Source organism: Aethalodelphis obliquidens, unplaced genomic scaffold, assembly GCF_003676395.1.
Source record: "Aethalodelphis obliquidens isolate GAN/ISIS:26980383/991018 unplaced genomic scaffold, ASM367639v1 scaffold33, whole genome shotgun sequence".
NCBI lineage: Eukaryota > Metazoa > Chordata > Mammalia > Artiodactyla > Delphinidae > Aethalodelphis > Aethalodelphis obliquidens.
This window is the reverse complement of record NW_020837977.1, coordinates 15,914,955-15,927,752: the sequence shown is the minus strand read 5'-3', so window position 1 is coordinate 15,927,752 and position 12,798 is coordinate 15,914,955. Positions and strand designations below refer to the sequence as shown.

Below are 12,798 nucleotides of genomic sequence, written 5' to 3'. Positions count from 1 at the left end.
GGCCACGGAAGACTGTTGAACCAGAAATTGTGATTTTTTTTTTTTTCTGATTCTCGATTTCATTTTACCTGTAATTGTCTTAAATAAGAGTAGGGCATTTCAAAAGAAACCCATGACATTTCTTTTTAGAATGGACTTACTTACAAATGAAAGTGAAGCCTGTGAACGCGTTTTCTAAATGACCTTGGAGAATGACGTCCAAGTCAAGACTCCATCCCAGATTGAGATGTGACCGGCTGTTTTTCTCCTATCGACCTTAGGTTTGATTTCATTTTTAATAATGGCTGTATTATTTTCTCTAGGCTGTTTCACTCGCACAGCTGTTTGCTTTGAAATTTGAAACCACATATTTTTGTTGTAGCTCAAATAAAAATGGGGTCACACGAGTGACCTTGTAGATAGAAACTGCGTGGTCGACCCACTTTGACAGAAATAGCTCACACGCTCTCACCTGAGACCAGCGGAATCATTTTAAGACAAAAGATCATTCAGTGACCGTAAAGCTGGAAACCTGATGAGGGGGGACGAAATGTAACAACAGCTCACGTCGCCTGAACAGATGCGATGCTACACACTGGTCCTTCAACGCGCTCCCTCGCGGAATTCTCACGACAGCCCCATCGCACGTAGGCGTCATACAGTCAGCATACCGTCAGGAGGAAAGTGAGGCACACCGAGCTCGGGGAATGTGCCCAGGGTCGCAGAGCTGTGAGTGGCTGGGCTCTGGAGTAAACGCAGTTGACCTTGAACCCTGGACCTGGCTCTGGACTGAGGGGCTCCGCGTCAGCAGGCAGACAGACAGAAACCCCAAAGGATGCCACCTGGACCGGTTCTACTGTCTGGCCTGGATTCATTAGGGGATGAACAGGAAGCGAGTGTCCTCTTTTCTCAGGCCCTAAGAATGCACCCTGAATTCTCCTCTCAACACGACCCGTAGCCTCTTCGGTTCGTCTTAAATAATTCAAAGTCCTCAGGTCAGTTTCAGGCATGAGCGACTGAAAACCTCCAGCCTCTCACCCTGTTTCAGCTGGGCCCCCCCCACTCCCAGCTCAGGCCTGTGTTGGCTTCGAAACCTCGGTGGAGGAGGGGGCTGAATAAACCTTGTGGGTTTCCCAGCTCCTTTCCGGCTTAGGCATCACTTCTAACCTGGGGGCAGGTCCATGGGGGTCTGTGGACGTGCGGGGAGACGATGACGGGTCCTCTTCTCGGCTCTGACACCCGTCATCCCCTGGGCATGGGGGAGTCCAGAGCCCGTTCTCTTTGGGAGCTTTTGGGTTCCCTGGGGGCAGCCGCACATCTCCCACCGCTGGGGGTGCTCACGGCTTTCCCCTCAGTGCAGGGCTCTTGGCTTTCTCGGGGCGGGCGACTCTTTGGGCGCAGTTCCTTTTAAGATAACCCTAGACCACCTTTCCCCAAGTTCACGTGTGGCCTAGGAAACCCTTGTACTCGTGGAAACGCAGCTGCCTCTGGCCCGTGTCCTGGGTGGAGCGTCCAGCACAGACTCTTTCTTTAGACCTCTCAGACTCCAGCTACAGCCAGTCTCCGTCAGCTCCGGGAGACCTGGGTCAGGCTCTCTGGAGGTGGGCAGGGCTCCTGAATCCAACCTCAGTCCGTCTGGGGTGAGGGTAGGCGCACGCCAAGGTCCAAACCACAGCTCTGAGCAAAGAGATGAGTCAGCCCCGATACCGGCTCCTTGGGTGACATTGTCTCCCACTCCTTCTTTGCTCCCTGACATCACGGGGAAGCGCTGTGGGTAACAAGTTGTAACCCCTCCGTTCTTCCCTGCAGATTTGCTCAGTTCACAGTGCCACCTGGAGGCTGCTGCCGTAATACAGTCCACGACTGTCAGTAATTTCCACGCGTTTATCAAAACGCCTGTGCAAGTGTGTGCTGCTCACCCGTGTGTCCGGCACACCCTAGGAGAGCCCTGGGAGGGCATTGCTCCTTGGTCCATAGCCGTGAAGGCCTAGAAGGTAAAGCTGGCCTCTTGGCATCTCTTCGCTACTCCAACGTGCATTTCTCTCCTCCGGCTGCACGGAATGGATGTGTCAGAAGAAACAAGGCTTAAAGGACCTGCTGAAAAGTGGACAGATGGTTTACCCAACAGGTGGAGAATGAAAACAAAATCATGAAAACCCAGGGCAAAGATTTTTTTATTATGTAACATTTGACGACCTACTCTAGTCAACTGAAAAAGTAAGCTAAAAAATGATTAGGATACCAGAATCAAAAGTTTTTAAATGTTGTTAGGACAAGTCCATGGTTTCCAAGAATATACAGAGTGAGAGTGTTGTTGGCAAGAAGATTATTTCATTTACAGCTTGGAGCTGATCGCTGATGGCAACACTGAGGTCAGAAAAGAGAAGATCCAGCCATCAGGATTATAGATGTTGAGGGATTTCACCAGGCAATAAGCAAGGAGGCACGTCATTTAGTAAATGAAAAAAACAACAGGTCCTGAAAGGGCGGTGGTTTTGACTTAACGCTTCCAGATGTTTGGGCCTCTCATTTCTTAGTTTCCGTTCAATTTATCGTGTGCAAATTTAGTCTTTCTTGGATACGTGCTTTTGTTACTCCCCCGTTTACCTTCTCACTTTTGTTCTCCTTTTGCACTCTTTACAAGTTATTTTCACAGCATAAAAGGAGGTAATAAAGTGAATGGTGTTAAGAAGGGAAGGAAAAGGGAAAATGGTGAAAAACATGGCATATTAATTAAAATGGCTAAGTTAATGTCTTCCAAATGCAGTGCCATTACTTCCTTTAACCTACGGAACTAAGCATTTAATTCAGGAATACATCTTGCTTCTAAATATAATTTTCGCGATGGCCACAACATTGTTAACTATTTGCGACGCGTATTAAGGAGATGACAAGTTTCCTCTGAAACCCTGCTGGTTACAATCATCTCGGGCAGAGGGAGGACAGATGTGTGAACGTGCACAGCTGGTTCGGAGGGGCTGCCGTCGTTCTGTTTGGCGCAAGCCTGGGGTGCAGAGGAGGAAGCTAGGGAAGATTAGACTAGAGTGTGTGCTTCTTGCCCACACACCACGTGTCAGCAGTCAAGCAGGAAGCCCGGAATCAACCTCAACGGCTCCCTCACCCTCCACAACCAGACCGACACCAAGTTCGGCCCAGTGCAGGTCTTAAGCATCTCTTGAAATTGTCCACACTTCTCTCCATCCCCGAAGACCCCCTCCTTATTAGGGTGACATGAGTGAGAAGTGCCTCTGTGCCCTTATTTAACCTTCTCAAGTGCCCTGAATAGGTAGGTGGCATCATTATCCCCATTTTAGAGATGGGAAACCTGAGGCCCAGGATGGAGAAGTGACCTGCCCAGGGCTACTCAGCCCTTACGGGGCAGAGCCAGGATTCGGACCCACGGGCCGTGCCCAGGGGGCCTCCGCTCAGAGCCCACTGCCCCTCCCTCCCCTGGGCAGCTCTGCCCAGCCTCTCTGCAGCTGCTTCTGCTGCCGCTCTCGTCCTGGTCCCTCCCACAGCCAGGGGAGCTCTTAGAACTCCAGACCTGACCCTGTCACTGATGCATGATCACCCTCTAGGGCTCCCCCATTGCTCCGCATGAAATCCAAAGTCCACCTGCCCCATCGTCACCCCAGTAGGTCCGTCCCCGTCCCCCCGCCACCAGCACTTTGCACCGGCTGTTGGGTGTGTTTCAGGTTTCTGGAATGAACCACGAACTCAGTGGAGAGCTTCCCTGAGGATGGAAGCCCCGTGTCCGTGCCTTTGCTCCGGTTCTTGCCTCCCGCTCTGCCGTCTGACTCCCGAGAAGTGGTTGGTGGGGAAGTGCGTTGTGACAGTCCTGCCACACTGATCAACATTATTTAATTAATATTCACCGTATGTATTTTGAATGTTTTTTTCTAAATTGCCATAACTTTCCTGTTTCTTTACATCTTACATGTAATTGCTCAGTCACTAGGTACTAATCGATTGATTCAACACAGCCCACAACTCAGGAAGCTGAATTAGATTCCGCACTCTTCGATTTTGAGTGCTTTTCTCTTACATTTGTAAAGAATTCAAAAGTTAGCGGTGTCACCTGAGACTGCATTCTTACTTCAATTATAAGGAGGTTTCTCTGCTCTTAAATGGGATAAACCAAGAATATAGTTATGAAGGTGGACCCAGTCAAGTTGGAATCTTACAGCTAAAATCAGTAAGCACAGATGCTGTTCCCCCCAAAATTAGAGAGCAACATGCGACAAGTTTGCCCAGATTGTACATGTTTTGTGATCTGAAACTAGAAGAATCGGTTCTTCCAGAGTTCTTATTAACCTCAAAGGTAAATTGCTTCTTTTGCTCTTTGTCTCCAAGAGTGTTTGAGTGGGGCTACCCTGGTGGTGCAGTGGTTAAGAATCCACCTGCCAATGCAGGGGACACGGGTTCAAGCCCTGGTCTGGGAAGATCCCACATGCCGCGGAGCAACTAAGCCCGTGCGCCACAACTACTGAGCCTGCGCTCTAGAGCCCGCAAGCCACAACTACTGAGCCTGCGAGCCACAACTACTGAAGCCCACGAGCCATAGCTACTGAAGCCCACGCACCTAGAGCCTGTGCTCCGCAATAAGAGAAGCCACCGCAATGAGAGCCGCAACGAAGAGTAGCCCCCACTCGCCACAACTAGAGAAAAGCCCATGAGCAGCAACGAAGACCCAACACAGCCAAAAAAAAAATGTTTGAGCAGAAAGCATTTTCAAGCTCGCCAAATTCAACACATTCATTTTCATAGATGAGATCCAGACACTGAGATTTTAGGTGACTCAGAGTGGAATTAGTCAGACTCCCTCTTTAAAGCAGTATTTTCACCTTTTTTCTGCCATAACACATGAGAAATGACCAGTTTTCACATATTTGAGAAACTTCTACGGGTGAATCTGGGATTATGTTCATCCCCAGGGTGCTTTGCTGTAACTGCAGGACTCTCCTCCTGCCTGGAATGTAAAGATCAATTAGGCGTTAATTGTCTGTTTCTCTTTACCAGAAGCACATGGCCCACGGTGTTTTCTATGATTAAATCTTAAAATCAAGAGACACCACACAGAAATCTGGGTTTGCTGTGTCAACTGTGAAAGCCATTCCCCGCGGCAGCCCCGTAGCTGGAGGCCCCTTCACACAGGCCACAGTCACCGTGATCCGACTGACCTCAGAGGCACCGAGGCTCACGTTGCCTGGGTTACAGGAAATTGGCTTTAAGCCTTTTTCACATAAACTGTGTGTACGGCGGCTCACTTTCTATCCCTCACTGCCCCCAGGGTTGTAAATGCCCTGAGACCAGCGTGCTGGGTCTCCTCAGTGCCGCCCATCAGCCCAGGTCCTGGTCTCTACCTAACTGCCCCCATGAGCAGCTGGCAGATTTGAAGTTAGACGGATCCAGGCCACTTTGGTTTGGGAAGTTTCAGTTCTCTGGGATTGCTGTTTCCATGTCCCCAAAGCCCCAGACTTTTACTCATGTAAGAGACAAGAAAGCCTGGCTCACGTTCTCCATGCCAGCATCTAGCAGCGACTCTGATGCTCGCTGGTACAGGGGTGAGATTCTTTCCATTTCTTCTTGCCACTCAAAGGCTGGACCAGCCTCCCGGGCGTCACCTGGGGTCTGGTGAGAAATGCAGAGTCCGGGGTGTCCAGCAGATCCCCGGATGCACAGGCACATTCAAGCTTGAAAGGCATCCCTAGAGCCAGCAGGAGTCACCGTGTCTTTGCCCCTGTGTCCTCTGCCCCTGGCTGGCTCTGTGCCCCATCAGCCCTCCCCATGCAGATAACATGACCCCTCTGGCCCTGGTCCTCCATCGGGAAGGAGCTGCTGGGGGAGCTCTGCCCATGATGACCCCCCGGGCTGCTGTTGAGTGCATGTTGCCCTGACTCAGAGGGCCGCTCTGTCGGTCCTGCCACATTTCTTTCTCCAATCCATTTTATGCTTTCATGAAATTTTTAAATGGATATTCAGTGGGGTAGAATGTAGGCGAAATGGTCTGTGAATGGAAGCTTCCCTCAGGCTTGTGTTCTCTCTCCTTAGTCCTCCATCAGGGATGAAGCAGGGCCGGATAACTACTTCTGTTGATGAAACCTCACGTGGCTGAGGTCGAAGTTTTCTGAAACAAGATGAAGAGGCATAGAGGCCCCTTCAGGCCTGCTCCCACCGATGCCCGGGCCTGTCCTGATGTCAGGGGCCTGGGCAAGGCTGCCATCAGCAGAGGACCGTGTGCCGGGTGCTCCCTGAACACAGGCCATGGTTATCACATGTGTGACGTCACGACGTAGCTCCAGGCTTCCAGGTGTCTTGAATGTACCTGGTCTGCCTCGCACCGAAGTCCACACTCCAAAACCCTGGGTGGGTCTGTACAGCTCCACCCCAGCCAGCACTGTTTGAACATCAAAAAGCCAAAGAGCAGGGCTTCCCTGGTGGCGCAGTGGTTGAGAGTCCGCCTGCCGATGCAGGGGACAGGGGTTCGTGCCCCGGTCCGGGAAGATCCCACATGTCGCGGAGCGGCTGGGCCCGTGAGCCATGGCCGCTGAGCCTGCGCGTCCGGAGCCTGTGCTCCGCAACGGGAGAGGCCACAGCAGTGAGAGGCCCGCGTACCGCAAAAAAAAAAAAATAGAGCAGAAGCTAAGGATTATGTCACAATTAAGAGAAGGAGCATCCTTTGCCACCTTCATTATTTTTGAAGTAGTGCGTTGGCTAAAACAGGTAGAAAACATCAACTGTACCGTATTATTATCCTGTAGCACCCAACCAGTTCCTACAGCTTTTTCCGTGGCTTTCAAGCCTTCTAATAAGACGCTTTCCTCCTCACCTCCGGGAGTTTAAATTAGAACGTTTCAGCTGTGACCACGGTCTTTTCTAAACATCATCAGTGTGCTGACAGTTATTAGGGAAATTGGGAATAACAAAGGAAGGACAGACGGAAGACGGGTAGAATCAGAAAGGAAATGGAGTGTAAATTAGTTACAAATGATTACTGTTTTTCTGGGCTTCCCTGGTGGCGCAGTGGTTGAGAGTCTGCCTGCCGATGCAGGGACGTGGGTTCGTGCCCTGGTCCGGGAGGATCCCACATGCCGCGGAGCAGCTGGGCCCGTGAGCCATGGCCACTGAGCCTGCGCGTCCGGAGCCTGTGCTCCGCAACGGGAGAGGCCACAGCAGTGAGAGGCCCGCGTACCGCAAAAAAAAAAAAAAAAAGTTACAAATGATTACTGTTTTTCTAACATAAACTCTCACGCTGGTTCTGTGTCTAGTAACTGCTTCCTCAGGTGTATGGCGTGCACAGTGGGGGTGCTTGGAGGGGCCGTCCTCTGGCTCTGGCCTCTGTTCACCCATTCTCAGGCCTTCTTTTCCGTGAAGACAGAAAGCAGGGCGGAAGGAAGACGAGCTTCCCGGGAAATGCTTCCTAGAAAGTAGCCTGGGAGTCCTCGTTCCTGAGCGTGCAGAGAGATGACTTTCATTTCGTTCTGAGCGGCACCAAAGTCCCCCTGGACAGACAGCTCGGCACACTGGAAAGTCGGTCAGTAGCGGTGGCCGTTTGGGGCTTCCGGTCCGAATATGATGGAATTCGAAAAGAACAGGGTCGCGCGGGCCAGCGTGAGCTTTACCGCCAGTGACCGTCACGTGATAACTACACCTCATCATGTGAAGAGCCTTCTCCTAAGAACAGTGAATGCCGGGAGCATCGAAGAGTTCACAGGCCAGTATTCCCATGGGCCTTTTGTGAAACTGGAAATAACTCACTGGTCCTTAGCCCCTCAGGGCCACGTGCTTTTAGAGGGAGAAGGACTAGTGGGAATCTCGTCCAAGCACTCCTGTCACAGATGAGGACCGAAGGCCCCAGGGGAAAGGGCAGAGGCTCTACCTCCTGCCACCCGCTGGGCGATCTTCCCACTTGCTGGAGGTTTGCCCTGGTCCTTAGGCGCAACGGTCACAGGCACAGATTTCCGTGGTGTCCTTCACTCTGCCCCTGAACCTTCTGGCACTGTCCCCTCCGTGGACACATTTTGGAAGCTGCAGAGGTAACCAGTGAAGATGTTATATGCGCTTGGGAGAAACAAGGCCTATCCAGGGGGCTCTCAGGTGCCCTGGGGGTGATCCAGCCCCCTCCTGGAGGACCAGCCTCGTCCTCCGGGTGAGATGTACCCAGGGTAGTGGATGAGCAGACCCGAGGATCTGCAGAGGAATCCTCACTCCTCCTCTGGTATTTCATTCAGAATATGTTCAAAGAAACAATCTTACTTCATCTTCATGAGAGGAGGTGATTTTTTTCAACTAAATGGAAGTATCATTAATAGAACCGCACAATTAAAAGAAATCATTACGGAGGAATTACCTTGGGGCTTCTTACATCTTGCATAGGAAAATATTTTTATTAGAACGAATCCTTTTGCAGATTACCAAAATGGTCTCTAACAAAACATGACGATGGGTGTAGTTAGAGATTAAGAGTTTTAAAAGATGTGAAGGAAAAATATGAGCCCCCCCCCGCCCGCCCCAAGCTTATTTTAAGACACTTCATTTTCTTCCCCTGAGAGCAGATCATTTCATAGTGATACCGCTTTATTTTGTAAATTAGTTATTTGACGAGTTAGTTGACTACATTATTCTCTTAACACTCCTAGTTACAACCAGAGATGCTGAAAAGTGCTTTGGAAGGCTGATGCGTGCATCCGTGCTCTCTGCCAGCAGTGATGGGCAGAGAGGTGGTTGGACTTCAGAGGGCTGCAGAGATAAATGTTTCACTGTGTTATGCTCTAAGTAGAAAGCGTCCCTCAAGATTTATATTGGGAGTATTGATGAGTGTTTCCTCATAGTGGGCTTGGGTGGGGGGTGAGGGAGTCAAGTTGTTCAGAAAGCCATAAAATAAGCCCCATGAATGCTTCCCTATTATACAAGTTTTCCATAAAGTAACATATTTAGGTGTGATTGACACCTTACGATTGTGTTCTTAGTTCTTTAGGGGATCTGGGAAAATACATACCACAAAGGAACTTGATTCTGCTCATTGTGTGAAAAATTTGTGGAGCATTTATAATCAGTATCTATTTATATGGTTGATCTAGAAGTATTTCTAGGCTTTTTGTTTGTTTTAGTTAAAAAATAAGCCTGTGTTTAATGGGTTGAACTTCATACACATTCCATGCGCAGGAGAATGGGTTTTCAAATATATTGGTTGGCAAAAATAAGATAAACATGTTGACTTTTAAAAAAATATTTTCGTGTCTACTGCCGTTTCTTGCCCATCTTTTCAGTTTTTGAAGAGTTGGGTGCTTGTTGAAGTGTTAGAAGAGATTGATAGAAGTCTGAAGGTTTGCTTCATTGCAAAAGAGGCATATTAGACGTCACCGATGCCGTAGCCTAAAGCAGGAAAGGGATTCTCAGGAACCCACTGGCATTTCATGAACTGGGAACGACCCGCATTTCTGCACTCGTCTAGTGTTTCCGGGGTTTGGGTATAAGTGATGCCAGCCGGGCGTGATCGGGAGGCGGGTCTCCCCGCTGGGAAGGCGGCGGGAGGAGGTGGCGCGTGGGAACCCTCTGCCGCTCTTTCTCCGAGCGCGGGGCGCGGGCCTCGTGCGGCCGCCGGGATCGCCTCCCTCCCGGGCGGGCGGCGGGGTGCCCTGGGGCGGGGGCGCGCGGCTCCGCCGTTGCTGCAGCCGTGATGTCACTCGCCCATCCTAACCCGCGGTTGGTTGTTGTGTGTTTCAGCTCTGCCTGCAGTCGAACACAAAGACCTGGAGGAGACTCCCACATCCTTCGGGGAGGAGAAAGGAGGCGGCGAAGCAGCTGAAAGGAACTTGGGGCTTGGGGCCTTTCCGCACCGGGCGGCCGGCGAGGCGGCGAGGAAACTAAAGCCACGGGGCGGTGAACGAGCCGGGAGATGAGGCGCTGCCGCCGCTGCTGCTGCTGCTGCCGCCGCCGCCGCTGACACTCGGTTCCGGACCGTCCGCTGCCCTTTGTGCCGCCCGCACATGTGTCTGCCCGGCGCATCCGGAGACGCGCAGACGAGCATCCACCACGGCCGCCGGGGAGAGAGCGCCCGCCATGCCCACGGAGAGCCTACAGACAGGTAGCATGGTGAAGCCGGTCAGCCCCGCCGGCACCTTCACGTCGGCCGTGCCCCTGCGCATCCTCAACAAGGGGCCCGACTACTTTCGCCGGCAGGCGGAGCCCAACCCCAAGCGACTCAGCGCCGTGGAGCGGCTGGAGGCCGACAAGGCCAAGTACGTCAAGAGCCAGGAGGTCATCAACGCCAAGCAGGAGCCCGTGAAGCCGGCCGTGCTGGCCAAGCCCCCCGTGTGCCCGGGCGCCAAGCGCGCGCTCGGCAGCCCCACGCTCAAGGGCTTCGGCGGCGGCGCCAAGAGCGAGGGCGGCGCGCCGCGCGAGACCCTGAAGCTCGAGATCCTCAAGAACATCCTCAACAGCTCGGAGGGCTCGAGCGCGGGCTCGGGCCACAAGCACGGCGCGCGGAACTGGCCGGCGCCGCGCGCCGACGCGGCCGAGCTGCACCGGCACTCGTTCGCCGAGTCGCTGCGCGTGCGCCCCACGCCCGGCCGCGGCAGCCCGCAGGAGGGCGGCTCGCACGTGGGCCGGCGGCCGCTCGAGCCCGCCCCCGACTCCTTCCTGCACGTGTCGCACAGCTCCTCGGACATCCGCAAGGTGACGGGCGCAAAGCCCCTGAAGGCCATCCCCTGCAGCAGCTCCGCCCCGCCGCTGCCCCCCAAGCCCAAGGTCGCCGCCCCGGCCGCGGTCAGGTCCCCCGAGGCCGAGGCGGCCGAGCCGGCCTGCGGGGTGGGCCGGAGACCCTCGCTCCAGCGGTCCAAGTCGGACCTGAGCGACAGGTACTTCCGGGTGGACGCCGACGTGGAGCGCTTCTTCAACTACTGCGGACTGGACCCCGAGGAGCTGGAAACCCTGGGCATGGAGAACTTCGCCCGCGCCAACTCCGACATCATCTCCCTCAACTTCCGCAGCGCCAGCATGATCAGCTCGGACTGTGAACAGTCTCAGGACAGTAACAGTGACCTTAGAAACGATGACAGTGCCAATGACCGGGTGCCCTATGGCATCTCCGCGATCGAGAGAAACGCTCGCATCATCAAGTGGTTGTATAGCATCAAACAAGCCAGAGAGTCGCAGAAGGTGTCCCACGTGTAAGAGGAAGAGCGCGCAGCGGAGGGAGGGGGGGGTCTCTGTCCGTGCCTCGACAGTTATGGAGGTTGTGAGGTCTCCTTGCAGTGTTGTGAGCTTCTCCACTCTCTTTGTGTTGCTTGTTGTGCAATGTCTTTCAAGTTGCATGCCCGCCAACGTGGGGACTGACCTGGCGTCCTCGGCCACCATCGCTGCAGAACCTGGCCGATCGCTCGCCATCCGCCAAAAGTCCCAGGCCAGATTCACACTAGGGCTTCGATCTTCAGCAAAACTGTTTACAAGGAAAACGGTATACAACTTCTTCAATATTTATGTGGTTCCTGTGTTTTTATATCCCGCGCTATGGTGTCTTAATTAAAAGTTTTATCCACTGGCTTTTAAGTTGGGAGTAGCATCTTTTTGAAATAAAAAAAAAAAAGCCAATCTGCCTACACTGGAGACCGAAACAGTGGGGAAATAAATGGGGTCTGCTTACCAAACAGATAGTGACTGACCCGAGAGAGAACCGGGCTGGGCTTTCTGAGGAAGAAAGTGGGGACCCTGGTGTTAATCATGTAGGTATTGACATCCGCTCGTCACGTACTCAAGTAAGGGTTGGGGCGGCGGTGCTATGTACGTTTTGTGTCCGATTCGGTGTGTAAATGTTGGTGGTTCTGTGTAATGCTGACCCCAAGGAAAGACAATCAATGAAGGTGATTAAATCCGGAGGTTGGGTGTTGGCGGGGTTTGTTGATATTGTTCTGATTTAGGTTGATTCAGAAATTTCTACTGTTAATCTTTTGACAGAATGGCCACCCTAGAGCTGATACTGAATGTCTTTTTTTTTTTTTTTTTAAGTTTGTTTTTTGGTCAAGAACTAATCCCATGCGGATTCTCTTCCCTCCCTTTGTTGTTGTTGTTGATAAAGGGAGAGGGGAGTGGGGCTTGGGCAGGTGGGAGCTATCTGAAGACATGAACACAAATGGAAATACCAGCCATATCGGTATAGACCCTCCCATTCACAAGTCAATACCTTTGGTAGCTGAACCAGATCTGAGCAGCACGACCGTGCCCTCGCGCATATGTTAATCCGTCAGGTTGTGGACCTTTGTTACGCTCTAGGTAACCAGAAACACAACTCTAGGTAGCTTTAAGAGCCTGTGGGCCCTAGAGCTGCATATCAGCTTGTTCCTTTTCCCCCATAACCTGTCCTCCAGGTGGTCTAGTTAGGAGTCCATCAGCTGCTGTAGCAGAGAGATCCACCTACAGTGCCCAGCTTCCTTGCTCTTGTAGACACGCTCTGGAGCTCCCAGCAGCACCGCCTTAGGCTTCATCAGCTAATAGGACACTTTCTACGGTGTAAATGCTGTAAGACTTTGTACATACTTCAATTGTTATGAAATCTTTAAGAAGAAAAAAAGGAAAAGTTACTCTAATAAATAGCTCTGGTGCAGGCACTCATGGTGGTGGTTTCTTTGTCCCTTCCTTTGCTCCCTCCATGGAATTTTCACCTTGGACCGTGAGCCAGAAGCAGATTTTTGATGGTCTTGAAGGAGCAGCATTTCATTAAGTTATTTTCGCCATGACACAGTTATTCTGAACAGCCGTGTTCTGCATTGTGTGCGTTTTGCTAAAATAGTTGCATCGAGGTTCCTAAGATACGCTGCTGCC

At 52.1% G+C, this 12,798-nt stretch overlaps 1 protein-coding gene across 4 annotated transcripts in view; it reads left to right on the top strand.

Annotated features, from left to right (window-relative positions):
• The window catches only part of FAM110B (family with sequence similarity 110 member B), a 97,070-nt gene extending 85,541 nt beyond the window's left edge, over window positions 1–11,529 (top strand). For all 4 annotated transcript variants that reach the window (XM_027128052.1, XM_027128054.1, XM_027128051.1 and 1 more), the window contains one exon: window positions 9,706–11,529. In XM_027128052.1, the coding sequence (XP_026983853.1) occupies window positions 10,042–11,154 (1,113 nt within the window). In that variant the 5' untranslated portion in view covers window positions 9,706–10,041 and the 3' untranslated portion in view covers window positions 11,155–11,529. The remainder of the gene's footprint in view (window positions 1–9,705) is intronic.
• The last annotated feature ends 1,269 nt before the right edge of the window (window positions 11,530–12,798 follow it).